This window comes from Anser cygnoides, chromosome 21 (assembly GCF_040182565.1).
Source record: "Anser cygnoides isolate HZ-2024a breed goose chromosome 21, Taihu_goose_T2T_genome, whole genome shotgun sequence".
NCBI classification, from domain to species: Eukaryota; Metazoa; Chordata; class Aves; order Anseriformes; family Anatidae; genus Anser; species Anser cygnoides.
In genome coordinates, this window is record NC_089893.1 from 6,079,918 (window position 1) to 6,094,126 (window position 14,209).

General features: G+C 47.1%; 1 protein-coding gene and 1 long non-coding RNA gene across 31 annotated transcripts in view; one reads left to right on the top strand and one right to left on the bottom strand.

The window, feature by feature from the left end:
* GRAMD1B (GRAM domain containing 1B) overlaps nucleotides 1-13,933 on the top strand; it is a 135,153-nt gene extending 121,220 nt beyond the window's left edge. For 22 of the 23 annotated variants that reach the window (XM_066981325.1, XM_066981315.1, XM_066981323.1 and 19 more), the window contains 3 exons: nucleotides 1,906-2,013; nucleotides 5,245-5,362; nucleotides 6,094-13,933. In XM_066981325.1, the coding sequence (XP_066837426.1) occupies nucleotides 1,906-2,013; nucleotides 5,245-5,362; nucleotides 6,094-6,183 (316 nt within the window). In that variant the 3' untranslated portion in view covers nucleotides 6,184-13,933. Of the gene's footprint in view, nucleotides 1-1,905; nucleotides 2,014-3,745; nucleotides 3,873-5,244; nucleotides 5,363-6,093 lie in introns of those variants that run through there. The other variant, XM_066981320.1, reaches the window with a different exon arrangement.
* LOC106040594 (uncharacterized) lies at nucleotides 1,547-10,239 on the bottom strand. Of its 8 annotated transcripts, XR_010826220.1 has the most exons (8): nucleotides 10,103-10,239; nucleotides 9,720-9,851; nucleotides 8,822-8,964; nucleotides 7,836-7,996; nucleotides 6,648-6,827; nucleotides 5,447-6,179; nucleotides 4,741-5,020; nucleotides 4,429-4,619 (listed from the first exon to the last, which is right to left on the bottom strand). It is a non-coding gene; the product is annotated as an uncharacterized lncRNA (long non-coding RNA). The 8 variants fall into 8 exon arrangements; XR_010826213.1 differs by lacking the exons at nucleotides 9,720-9,851; nucleotides 10,103-10,239 and adding an exon at nucleotides 1,547-2,119 and having other exon boundaries at nucleotides 4,423-4,619; nucleotides 8,822-8,961; XR_010826214.1 differs by lacking the exons at nucleotides 9,720-9,851; nucleotides 10,103-10,239 and adding an exon at nucleotides 3,747-3,883 and having other exon boundaries at nucleotides 4,423-4,619; nucleotides 8,822-8,961.
* Nucleotides 13,934-14,209: the final 276 nt, after the last annotated feature.

The window sequence follows — 14,209 nt, forward strand, 5'->3', positions numbered from 1 at the left end:
AAATGTTCCATCAGCTGTTTGGTCTGGCTTGATCCCAGCTTTGGCCAGTGCTTAGTCAGTCACTGAGCTGGCTCTGTAGGTTTTTCCAGATCTATTTTTTTTTTTAAGTCTCTTCTTTCCCTCAGTTTTGAGAGGCAAGTCAACAGTTAGACAAAATCTGACAAGCAGTAAAAGGATTTTTTATTTTAGAGATCTTGATTAATTTCTTCATCTAAAGTGACATCTAAAAACTGTGTTTTTTATTTTTTTTCCTAACTTAAATAATAACAAGCTAGCTATTAGCATGAAAGATGACCACGCAAAGCTCTCTGGCAGTTTACCATGCTACCACAACAGGGCTTGGTGTATGTGAGGAGTCTGTCTGTTCTTTTCTCTGGACTGCCAAAACTTATTTGGGTACTTTGAAATGTCTGATCCTGGGCAGTGATTTTGGTGAGAGATACTATCTCAGAAAGGAGCTGGACTGTTTGAAGATGCTATCTGCAAAGTAAGGATAGAAACACATGAGGCAAGAGAGACTGGCATGGTTTCAATAGTTCTGCAGCAAGAACTATGCTTTAGTTTGTGTCCACCACCTTTCCCAGTTGCTAGCTGTGGACCTGGACTTGCTGGATGTGTGCTCAGAGTGAGTAGCTGGGCATGCTGGGTCAATCTTGTATAGCAAATGCGGACATGTGCTCATTCTTTTCTTAAGCTCCACTCACTTTTTAGTGAGGTGTGAAGAAGCTGAGAGCGGTAGACTGAGGTTAGTTACCATCTCAAATTGAGCACCTTTCTGCGTCTCCTTTTCCCAACGGGGACGACGACTGCAGAGGCTTACAGCAATGACCCAGAGCAGCTGGAGAAATGTGACAGGCCAAGTGACAGATGCTTTGGGTAGACAGCCTGGTGCTCTCTTCTGTGGCTAGACAGGTGGGTAGCAAGGCACAAACGCTTTATGATGCTCTCTCCTTACAGGCTACTAGCTTAGCTTAGAGTGCTGAAGGAGCTCTCTGTAATGTTTTCAGAACACTTTTCTGGCCGGTTGCTATCCCCCTGCCTGAGCTGGGCTATAGAGAGGCCATTCTTCCAGCAGAATAGCCGCACTAGTCAGAGACAGGCACGAGCATGTTATTTTTGAGCCCATTCCCTGAGCCACCACTCGCGCTGGGAAAGAGAGTGGGAATGCGTGCGTGGCGGTGGAGGAGGGAAGAGAGGAGCGTGGCAGTATCTGGTGAACTCAGTGGCTGCCCAGCCTGCGGTGGTGTTCCCACCTTGGCATAAGGTGGGAGGGGGTAGGGCGGGATGTGTGCAACGTGCATCTCCGTGCTAGTGCCCTGCAATGAGCGCTTTGTACGTGTCCACAGGAGCCACACACAGCTCATCTTTTCCTGGGTGAATTTCACCGTTAATTGCAAGCCCAGTTATTTCCTTCCCTCCGGCGTCTTTTCTCCCTATTCCTTTCTTCCCTCTTCCCTGCCATTTATCTTCTGTACTGTCTATAAACCTTCTCTGCTCAGCCCAGTTTCTCCCGTTCTCTGTCAGTCTGTTTCTAACCTGCAGCTACTCCGTCTTTTCTCTTCCCTGCTCCCATTAGGATCTGTTTCAGGTACTGTCTTTTTTTTTTTTTTTAAACCTCTTTACTCTCCCATTTCCCCCCCCTTTCTCTGCATTCAGCACATCCACTCAGCCAGCCTGTCTCATCCGTCATCCCTGTCTGTCTGTCCTTGCTCACACATCTCTCCCACATGGTGAAGTTTTGGGTTCTGATCACTTGGCCCTTACACAAATTAAATTCCCACTCACATTCAGCGTGGACCTGGGCCCCAGAAACCTCGTTAAAGCTCTGGATGTTTCCCCAGGTGTGACAGGCAGGCAGTGGGGCAGCAGTGCTCACAGTAAACTGTTTTTTTTCTTTATTTGCAGTCTGGTGTTGCTGGTCATTCTCAATATGATGCTGTTCTACAAACTCTGGATGTTGGAGTACACTACCCAGACGCTCACAGCATGGCAGGGCTTGCGGCTCCAGGAGAGGTACTGTCACACCAGCTTTGTCTTTGCCTCTTCTTGCATGTTTCCTACAGATGTTAGAGGCTTTCCAAGGACGCCACAGCTCAGAGCTGTCTGGTAGATTGTTTCCCTGTTGTGTGTAACAGATGAAGTGGGTAGATAGCTGAAGATATGGGGCCGCCCAGTATTTCCTTATCCAAAGTGCTGAACAATTACAGCAGAAGAGAGCAAGTTAAGGCAACCTCTACTTCTTCGCAGGGTCCCACTTATCTGAGGACACAGGCTGTACAAAGAAATGTTTTGTAATCTTGGGCCAAGGTTGTCACCTCCCCTTCTCTGATGGCTCAACTCTAAACACTCAAAGCAGTGTTTAGAAAGAACCTCTTTGTACCCAGATAAGAATTTGGACTTGTGACACAATTAATTGTTGAAAGATTTTGAAAGGTGTGGGTCTAGCTATCAGCAAGTTGTTACAACATAGGAGGAAAAGAGAGCGCACTAGGAGGACAGAGTGCTCCATAACGACCTAAGCATTCCCTGGAGGTGTACTAGATGGTAAGCAGTGAAAAGTCATTGCAGATTGACTTAGTTTCTCTAATAACTGATAGTGTGGCGCCTTGCCCAAGGCTTTTTGAACATCTTGTTTCATTACACTGTCCGCTGGGTGCGTGCTATTTGAGGTGAGGAGAGCTCAAGGCTGTAGGCAGTATTTCCCATTTCCTTTTGCAGAAAGCACGCTGACAGGTATATGTTGGGATCGTTTTTTGTTATATAGACTCCCCCATCCTGTCTAGAGGTGAAGTGGACCTGCCAGTCAGCATTTCCCAGGGTGCCCTCCAGAGCACTTTTTGGTAGATGGCATTTTACAGTGGTGACCTGATGGCCCAGAGCTGTTTAATAATGACCAGTAATTTGGCATTTTGAATTCCTTCTGGCAAGTTTAGGTGAATGCTTTTTCTGTACATAAACGCTAGGTGTCCTGCCTGACCAGCTTCTCCTCTGCGGGCAGCAGTTGAAGTTAGGAACATCATGATCCCCTTTGCTACGATGTTTTAGTCTTATGTCCCCTTTCTGGACATCCTTTTGTGTAGTTGCAGTGATTCCCTCTTCTGCTGACTCCATCTTGACTTTAAACATAGTTAGCAAAAGAGTTTGCGTGTTACTTGTCTTATGTTATGGGCTTTCCACTTCTTGTTAGGGAAGGCTTGCTATGTTACCAGTAATAGCTGTGCAACTTTCCCACAGATCCAGTCAGTGATTTTTCCTGCTTTATCTCCCTATGGCAGTCTTGGTATTTATTTGGACCGCTACTGACTACGGTATTCAGTATAGGACTGAATTATATGCTGTTTGTAATGTGCATGTACTGTAATTATAGGGGTGGGTAGCCCTATTTCCCCCCTGCACAGTTAACTTCATTGTGTTGTAACTGCAGTTGCTGTGGATTAGACCAAATCCACCTGCTGGGTCCAAGGTGGGGTGTGCTCAGAAGCATTCAGTTCGAGGCTCTGAAGACATTATCTTTGGGTGCTAATGAGATACAGGAGTGGTACACTTAGTTTGGGGGACTACTCACTGCCCCAACCCACTCTGAATCTAAGTATGTGGCTTCTCCGCTTAGACACAGAAAGCAACATTTATTAGTAGCAGAGTTATTTATTATAGTCTAGGGTTACTGACCATTGGGAGTGGGTCCATTTTTTACTTGTAATGCTTTTTGGTTGTCACACTTAACATGTCCTTGTTTAATCTCCAGGTCAGGAGCTGGCTGGGCAGGGCAGATGCAAGCCCTCAAGCCCTGGACAGGAGGATCCCCAGGCCTGGCTGCCCAGAGCTGCCACGCAGGGCCACAGGCAGGTGACCGCAGTGCGCCTGGTGTGTAGGCAGAGCTTGGCTGAGACAAGGAGAGGATAAAGCTCCGTGGAGCAAAGCAAAGCGACGCAAGGAGTGGAGGTGAGGCAGTTAGCACGGCACGTGGCAGGAAGGCACGGCAGAGGTGCCCCCATTCTGCCCATTTGCCAAGCTAAGAGGGGAACCAATGAGGCTGTTAACGTACAGTGCTAGGAGAAAGAAGGAGCTTGAGGGAGCTCTCGCTGCAGGGAGAAGTTTGGGGAACATCTTAAGCTGCTCTGCTTAGCCTCCAGGGTAGGAGACTTGAAAGTCTCCACTACAGTCTGCAGAGCTTAGGAGGTGTATACAGCAGGCAGTAGCTAAAAGAGGAGGGATCCAGCTATCTTAGGAAATAGCAGAGCCCAGGAGGTAAGCAGAAGACAAAGCAGCGAAGATCCCTCTCTCTTAGAGATAAGGAAAGCCCAAGAGATGAAAGCAGAAGACAAAGATTTAGCTGTCTTAGAAACTAGCAAGGCCCAAGAAAAAGCAGTAGAGAGAGAGCTAGCTGTCTTATAAGCTGGGGGCAGACAAAAACAACCCTACCTCTTAGGGGAGAGGGGTGCCTCTGCAGCGCCTTCCTGCCATCGCCAAGTCCTGTGCTCTCTGCCTCGACTCCACTCCTTGCATCGCTTTGCTCCACGGAGCTTTATCCTCGCCTCGTCCCAGCCAAGCTCCACCTACGCGCCAGGCGCACCGATGTCCTTCCTCTGGCCCTGAGCAGCAGCTCTGGGCAGCCAGGCCTGGGGATCCTCCTGTCAGTGGCCTGACAGCTTGCGCCTGCGCTGAGCTGCCTCCACTCAGCAGCCTCCAGCCCTGTTGTGGAGGATTAATTAGGCCTGAGGGGAGGGGGCTGGTACTTACACTTGGCTGCCGCTACAGAGAGAACTGGTGCTGCTGTTACTCAGAATGAAGAAAGCGTGGTATTAAGATGATGGCCAACACGGCATGTCTAGGGAAATGAAAAAAAATCCAAACAAACAAACTGCACAAGGCTAGTACCTGTCCGGCAGCGCACACTGCAGTCCCTGTCAGGGGCCCTGGTGCCACCTTTCACTGTTCTCACCTCCCCAGCAGTGACAGCGCGCTGCCTTCTGCCCCCTCTGGCACGTGGGCGTTCAGCTCCAGCCGCACTAGAGCACTTCTGCAAAAGGCACATCTTTGCTGTTAATTACCACAATTAAGGCAGGCTAATATTGTTATCCAATTTAGGAAAATAGTAAGTGCATCTAAATGCTGCCCCTTTAGGGTGGAAGGATTACACAGAGATTGATGCAAGCTGCAGCCCCCCCTCCCCTGCCAGCCCACTTTGCTCCCCCCTGACCATGGTTTCCCCAGATTCACTCTTGCTCATGTTCTGCCTGACAGGTTACCCCAATCTCAGACAGAATGGGCCCAGTTACTAGAATCTCAGCAGAAGTATCATGACTCAGAGCTACAAAAATGGCGCGAGATCATCAAATCCTCCGTGATGCTTCTAGACCAGGTGAGACCACACGGCCCGTTGGTGCTGTGCGTGGAGGGTCACCGTGTCCTCCCAGCCTCACAGCCACCTGCTCACAGTCATTACCTGGATCCGCTGCAGCCTGTCAGGTGCATCTCCTCCGCTCCCATCTCCCTTTAGCTCCGTCTCCTGACACTGGGGTGGGCAGCAGATCCCAAGGGCCATTCGCAGGATACCATGGATTCTCTCTCACCTCGCAGGGGGGTCCAGGCAAGTCAAGGAGAGAATTCTGGAGGGCCAAAACCTTTTTATTAGACAACACATCTTGTATCTAGGCTCTGTAAGACCGTGGCAATCCATTTGGAATACAAAATTTTTCCCCTTAACCCTGGGTTCATATGTAGCTTACACGGATGAAGGGGACACACTCTCCAGGGGCCCTTCACAGCACAGAGCCAGCAGTTTTAGTACCCATTGCCTGAAGAGCCAGTTGTACGCTGGGCAGCTTGAAACACTTCATAAAAGAAACAAGCTGCTGTCCCCTAAGTTGAGAGTCACTCACCCTGTACCTCATTCTGCTCGCCCCTTGTTGTCTCACTGGCTCCCATCTTCTCAGTCCCCACTGGTACTTCCCAGTCCCCAAAAGCAGGTATTATGGTATCAGTACTTTCCATGGATGAAGGAGGCACCTGGAGGCACTGAGGGGGAAGGAAATCCCGAAGCTCTGTCACCTTCAGGGTAGCAGCACATTGGAGACGTTTCTTGTCTTGCAGATGAAGGATTCACTAATAAATCTCCAGAATGGCATCGGGTCCCGGGACTTCGGGTCAGATCCAGAAGAGAAACGGAAACGTTTCCACTAACAGGCAGGAATGCAGGAGGCCAGAGGACGGTGTGCAATATGTGTAAATAGGATATATAAATATATATATAAATATATATATATACAGAATATAAATATATATATTATATACAGATTTTAAGAGAAAAAAAAGCCTACGTATCGCGAGGAAGGACTGACCTCCAAACACTGGTTGAAATGGAGCGTCTCGGTGGTAGTGTGGGGTGTGCGTGTGTGTGCGTGTGGGAGGGCTGTGCTCTCCTGGCACTGAGGTGCGCTTAGGGATGCACCTGAGTGTGCTACCCTGGGCTTTTGCACCACTCTTCTGTAATACTCCTGGCTGTCTGTTCGTCTGTCTGTCTGTTTTGTTTTTGTTGTTTCAAAGGGAAGCATCAGAGCGAATGCCCCTCCCCTCCCTGCGCATGAAGGTCCCTGACTGACTCTGTGTATCTACACGTATAAAGGGAACACTGTCAACTTTCTTACCTTGCTGGCTTCAGGACAGAGAGGTTTTGGCAATCACCATCAATCCCTCACAAAACTGCTCTGCGTTTGGAGAGGAGGCCTCCAGAGGAATTGCTCTAGGTTTGTGGAGAGCAGGTCTCACTGGCAATCATCTTTATGTCTTTTGGAGCAGAAATGCAATTTGCTGTTGTGCTGGCCAGCCTGGTTCGGAGAGCAAAGCACAGAATGTAAATAAGCCTGAAAAGCTTTCTCCAAACACCTAGTTTGCCTCCTCCTGCTATTGATACTGCATTAATTGCCAAGGAGATGGTGGGAAGGGGGAGGATCTGCCCACATGGTGCTCGGATGGAGGAGAGCCACACTGCAGAAAGCACACTTCCATCTGTTTTGACAGTGTCCCCTTTATGTTTTCTGTGGTTCTCTGCTTTTTGTGTGCTTGGGCCCCTGCCATTAAGCCATCCCTGTGCTGAAGATCTACATCGGTGCTGATAAGGGCTGTCTGTGTGACTTCTCACAACAGGGGGAGTGCCCCAACTTAAAAAACAAAATCAAAATGAGTATTTCTATGCGAGCCCTCCTTTCTGCCAAACCGCGTGCTAATAGCACAGTGTGGAGCGGGAAAGCTAAGGGAACTTAGCAGAACCGCTCCTGCCATCCTGCTCAGCAAATTTACCTCTTGCCCCTAGTCTGAGAGACCACTTTGCTCATACCTCTTAGACCTCTCCTTTACTTCTAATCCATGTGGGAAAATATTAGGTAGAAAAGAAAAAATTCCTTTCCTGTAACAATGACAACAAAAGGACACCTTCGCTTTGGATCCTTACCTGACTGCAAGCTAGAGCAGCAAGGCCTCCATCAGTCCCGTAGAGGTTAGGAAGGGTCACAGGGACCAAAAAAGAAGAGAAAAAAGGGACTAAAAAGGGACTGTTAGAGGGCGCAGGACAGACTGGGGGATGTCCACACTGTAAGGCATCTGACTGGTCTGTCTCCTAAGCTGCACAGCAATGCATCTGCTCTCTAAGCAAGTCAGGTGCATTAAAGACATTGTGTGTTTTTACTACTTCTGGGAGATAATTCCAGATTCCCTTTAGCAGCCAAATGAGAAAGAAGGGCAGAGAGGCTGTGATGTGCAGTGTACCAAAAGCCACTGTGAGTGGGTGGGATGCAGGGTGCTTGAGTGGGTGATTAATAAATGCTTTCTCATCTTACCTGGCTAGGTAGATTAGGTGATATGTGAGACCCTCAGTCTCCATCGTTGCTCAACACGAGGATTTTTCCACCTTCTAAATGGCAGGAAGGAGTCAGCCACATATTCCCCATATGCAGATGATGGTGCGGTTCTAGCTCGTCCACTGTCTCTTGCTCTGGCACTGAAAGAGCAGGGGACATAAGGGTGAGTAACTAGTTTATGTATCTTTGTACCAGAAACACTGATCCACACAGCTGGGGAAAAAAAACGAGTCTAAGGAAAACCCTTACGAGCTCCTGCAGCCCAACCGGGGAAAGGGACCATTGGTAGAAGTAACCCACTGATTTCTCCCAGCCTGCCTAAGATTTTTCATGACCAAATTCTAAACACATGTCCCATGGATGAAGACTCACAGTTGAAGGAGTGCGGGTGAAGGCAGGTTACTGAATGCACATTTAAGGGTGTGAAAGGTACAACTGGCAAAAAACATGCCTTGGAAACTAGAGAATAACTTGTATTTATGTCTGTCTGTTTGATTTCATGCTGCTGACTACTGCATTGCTCCCTGGCTTTTTCCAGGGAGGCTGCTGAAATGGCTACTGTATGATGAATCTGAGCTGCTAGTAACCTGAAAGGGTGTTCTGCTGCTCTCATCTTGGGACCAAAGGGCCCCAGCTTTGTCCCCACTGTTGACTTGCCCCACTGGCTAAGAGTCCCATTTTCCCATTTGTTACTCCCACAGTTGCTAAGCACAGAAAAATGCCTTGCCGCCCATCTTCCCCTTTTTCAAAAATTCCAGAGAGAAGGAAAAAAGAGAAGGGAAGCCCTATGCTTGCCACCTTTCCTTGCCAGAAAATGAAAAGGCTGTATCTTGAGAGAGAAACCTGGAATGTGGGTCTTTGTAACCTGGCTGGCACTTCTGTCTGTAGAAAGACATAATCCAGCAAGGGACAGAACAATTCATGTGTCTGAGAAGGTAAAACAGTAGTCAGAGCTGGCTTCTTACCCATCTGGTGTTCTCTTGCTAGTTATGGAGGCAAGAAATCCCTTTGCTTATCTGTATGTCCTTCTTCCTCTGCAGCATTTTTGCAAATGGTGGTCACGCTGGGTTCTGGATGTTCCCACTGATATGGCTTCCTTGGGCTTGGCCTTAGAGACAGAATTGCACATGCTCAGTTAAATTAATGTGAGGCTACACACAGGCAGATATAAAAATATTAAGCAGTAATATTCATTCTGCCTGCACATTACTCTAAACTGTGTCTAACATGTTTGACAGTTCTCACACACAGTTGCATTAAATTCCTCAATAAAGACCATAAGGGTGTCAATAAAGAACTTAAGAGTGGTGGTCACCAAACACGCCCTTCAGAATGAGAAACGCTGCTGTTTGGGGTCTTAGGTTTCCTTTTCTCAGAATCCTAGTTATGTTGGATTCTTTTTTTGTCACTTGGCAGCAAGTCTGGCTTGGAGGTGGGTAGTCTGGCAAGTCTGGCTTGGCGCAGCAATCCTTTATTGCCACTTACCAAAGTAGTAATGAAAGAGAAAAGTAAGGCCTTTTCCTTAAGGCAAAACCCACAGTGGCACAAAAGCAAGGGCTCACACAAAACCTCAGCATGTTTTCATTTAGATGCCATCTTCTAGAGAACTACGATAGGAATCACCTGCTACTGCAGCTGAATTCCAATCAACAGATTAATTAATTCCTTTTACAGCCACAGGCAATTTTGTTCCAGTTCATTAATGATTACATTTCCTAGGGAAGTTAGCACATGCTTTCTAGGAGCAAGGCTGAGCAACCTAAGTGATGTTGCAGGAGGTGGAGCTTCTGCCTTACCTAAGCAGTCACAGCCGGGTTGCAGCTTGGCTTTCATTGACAGGGTGTTGCTTCTTTACTTGCTTACCTATGACAGAAATCCCACACGAATGGTACTTTTATAGCACCTCGCAAACATTTCCCTGCCAGTTCCTCCAGCTGTTCCTTCTGACACTGGTAATCTGTCTGGCGACTGTAGCTGGGTTTTGATTTTCAGAACCTTAGCAAATACAAGAGATTTTTCAAATAAGCATTTCCCCAGCCAAACATGATACGTGCAAAGTCATGCCAACAGACAGTAAGCCTAATTTGTGCCAAGAGGCTACCTATTGATTGGCAGGAGGGAGAAGACAGAAAGCCCTGACTTGCCTGTTTGTGTATGTCACCTGTTTCTGTGGGAGAGGAATATACTTGCTAATCCTAGCGTGATACCAGTTCAGTTCTAATAAACATATGCCTCCTAATGCTTACCTTGAAAGAGATGTTTGGGTTATGGCATCTGGGATGAGGTCAAAGTCAATTGGAGACCTGGATACCGCTACACAATCATGCATTCATTAAGTAGATGTCAAACGTATGTAGTGCAGTGTCTGTGCGTGACATCTACAAAAGACAAAGGTTATTTCAGGTGGCTTAATCAGAAACGTGCACAAACCAGGGGCATTGCTGGGGCTGCTCATTTCCTCTTTGAAGAGATTGAGGTGTCTGCAATGGAAAGAATAGGTGCTTAGCTGTCAGTGAATTGGACACTAAGGCTTTTTGGTTGTTCAACAACTAACTGATAATCCAAGACACACTTCAGCCACAATCTATAATCTATACTAACTGTTACTAACTTCTGCATATATCCTTTCTGACTTCTCTAAGTCCTTTGGGAGAGGAGAAAAAAAAAGTCATGTAACTTTGATGTCCATAACATATCTCAATTATGCTGCTGACACAGAGTACACATTTCCACACAGCTTACACACTGCCATTCCTGTCTGGACCCCATTCCTGACCCCCATTTGTCTACTTTAAATCTAATAAAAAGAAACCTAAACCATATAATAAATATTTATTACAATACAACCCTGTACTGAAAGAGGCAAGGCTTCAAAGCCTGATGCTTTGCTGGTTTTAAAGCACCAGCACTAAAACACCTCAAAACCATCACCTGCATTGCTATAACCCCTCTCAGGAAGCCTGGTGTGCCGGGCTGTGCTCCTTTCACATCAGACAGCCCCCTGCTCATTTTGGAAGCTCACCTGGGTATAGATGGGGGATGGTCTTTAGCCTACCTGTCCCTAGGAGCACTAAATCATGTAGCCTACTTATGTATGCTTTTTCCTACCTTTATATGAGAAGGTGGAAAGTTTGTTTTTCAACTAGGCATTGGAGACACGTGGTCCAGGTACTTGAGATAAGAACTTTTGGCTGTGTTGTGCAGTGATTTCTATGCAGAGCTGTAGGCATGCGATATGCCCAAGCAGAGTTAAAGACACACTTTCATGCTTCACAGTTTCAGTTCTGCATGTCAAAAATGCTAACCAGAAGGGAGTACATACATACAGGCTTTGGTGAATACAGTTTCTTTCTCACATGACTTTAATCCTTCTCCCTTTCCTGGTAGCTCTGCCTTCTCAAACCTGTATTGCCATCATCTTTCAATGATGCAGATGCACTTAAATGGAGGAGACAGAGAGGGCAGCCTGTGGCTTTCACACTGGCCAGCACTAGGACAGAGTGGTAGAGATAATCTCCAACCCTAAAGAGACTTGCACACAGAATGAGCTGCAAACTAGAGGTTAGTGGCAGAAATTCTGGGGGAGTGAATCACTCCTAGCTAGTTAGATGATTTTCTCCTTACTACTAGGAGTGGAAAAACTTTGGGCCCCTTCTTCCTCTGGGGTTCATTTACAGAAACACAGCATGAAGTTAGTGTGAGTTAGGGTGTAGGAAAGACCCATCTGTGAATGCTCATACAGAGTCTCTAGCCTATTGCAATGATCTGGGAAGAGGCTCTGTCTGAAATAGAAAAAATTTCATTTGTGGCAAACACATTGAGTCCTACTCTGCCATCAGTGTGATGCGACCTTGCTCCTGAAAGCACCTCTCCACAGAATGTCCATGCTTGCTTCCATGGGAGGTACGTACTGAACTAGCCATTTTCCAGCATATAACCAGGGCGGGACTCTATCTGTGTTTCTTTTTCCCAATCAGGATACAAGCAAACCACTTTCTAAGTTAGAGGTGGCAATTTCTGGTTCCACAGCATGCTAAAGGTGAAACAAACAAGGCATCAGCACTGGGTGCCTGCAGTACTGCTGGCTAGGGGAAGCAACGCCCTAACTCAAGGGAGGCACTCTGTCCTGTTTCTCAAGGCAGAATTGTGTTGCCAGAACTGTTTTTTCCAAATTATGTGTTCAACTCTGAAGAGCTCATTGCAGCAGGATCTCTGCTAGGCTTGCTGCCATTGAGAATCACAGAATATCGTGAGTTGGAAGGGACCCACAAGGATCACTGAGTCCAATTCCTGGCTCCACACAGGACCACCCAAACAGTGCAGTTGTGTAGACTCTGGCTCAGTCTTTTCAGTCTCAGCACTAGTTAAAACATCCAGCAGGGGCTTGCTTAAAAACAATACTCAAAACAGAGTCTCTTAAACCAAAGCATCCGAGGTAAGTGGCTCGCAAAACGTTTGTGTCAGTGTAGTTTCTAAGATGTGACCATGCTGGCCTTCTGGCCTGTTCCCTCTGCCTGGCATGCTCTGAGCTCTATGCTTTGCAGTCTCCATAGCACGAGTCTCTTTGTGCCATAATACCTGTCTTTTTCTAGATGTGCACACTGGCCAAATAATCTCCTCACATCTTGATCAACTGCCGATTGAGATTATTCCTTGATCTAGCCAGACAGCATGGGCTTAACCCTTAGCATGGATACGTGGTGTGCCATGCCTCTTATCCCACACACATTTTGCAGTGCTTGCTATGGCTCTTCCCTCTCCCCATGTCCCTTTGCTGCCAGACAATCATTCCCTTTGTCATAGATGGACTGACCTGGTGCTGTCCCTGCTTGCCTTTCCTTGATGCAGTCCGTAACGCTCTTCAAGTGAATGTTTTTTTTTTGTGTGTGTTTTTTTTTTTTCAGTAGGGAAAAGGACTTCCTTCTGCAGAAGGAATTATATTTGCACATGGCTCAGGGAGGTACCCTCTCTGGCCGTTTCTGTTACCTCACTCATTTAGGCCAATTCCATTGCTAACGTTAAATGGCCACTTTCCCCAACCGAAACTCCAAGAATAGTTAGGGAATAAAACAAATGTGCAGCTCAGGTTCTACAGCCACTTGGTCGTGTCACAGTCTCGGCTCAAACTGCCCCAGCAGCACTAGGATTTGTGAGAGCAGCTGTTACGAAACAGCAACTTCATCCAGCAAAGAGGTGGAGCCTGTGCCACACGGGTGTAGTTCCAATCTCCGCAAGCCCACCTCCCTTGTAATAGCACTTAGCAGAGCAGATACGGAAGCACTAACCTGGCTCTTGGCCTGCTGAGGTCAGAGTGGAGGGAGGAGCAGCAGAACCGTTGCAGCGTACATCCTTAAGCACCCCGGACTGGCATCGTGTGGCTGCGGCACCTCTGGGACGTTATCATTCCCACGGCAGTTCATCTCTCATCACATGCTCCAGGGCTGGGTAAAGCTGCTAAAGACCCTGGAGCGTGTTCTCCTCATCTGAGGCCCTGGATCCTGCAACCCCAGATGCTGTCGTAATCGCAGATTAACGAGGATGGCCTCATGTCGGCAAGGAAAGGGAACGGGTCATGCAGTCACCCGCAGGTGCGTGCTTCCCTTTTGGATTTCACCACCGGAGCCCGGGAAGCAGAGGGCTGTTGGCCAAGGCTGGCGCAGCCTGTAGCACCACCGTGAACTTCAGGGTGGGGTGGGGGGACGAACCGTGATTTTGTTTTAGGAGTTGTATAACTGTCAAACTTTGCGCTGTGCGCAAAATGCGATAAAACGATAATGAAACTTACCTGCTAGAACCTAGGAACTGTAAAGGCTATGCAGCCGAAACTTAATGTAAGTAGCTAGTACAATGGAAGTATAAATTAAAAAAAAAAAAAATCTATCAGACAAACAGCATGACTCATGAGTGCTTTGTTCTTTTTATTGTCTTGCCTATTCTAAAATGTCTTCTGTCATTGCCAAATACACAGAGAGGGTCTTTTCAGATACCAACCAGGACCATCTCTCCCCGGGCACAGCCTGCCTTTAACACCGCCCTTGAAAAAAACTTTTTTTTTTTTTTTTCCTTTTTTTTTTTTTTTTTTTATCCACTATGGGAATCTTGAGCAGAATTTAGACACCATTTTCCCCTGCCTAGAACAACACAGGGCAATAGTCATATCTGTATGCAGGAGATTGAAAGATTTGTCCAAAAGGCATCTTAAGAAGATGCACTTAAGATACCTGAAGGTGCAGGACTAAAGGACGGCCCTTCTTTACCAACTGAGGTAGCTCTCAAGAAGTTTTCAATTTACTCCTTTTTTGACTTCACATTATAACATCAGAAGGTTATCATTACTTCACAAGGACTGGGAG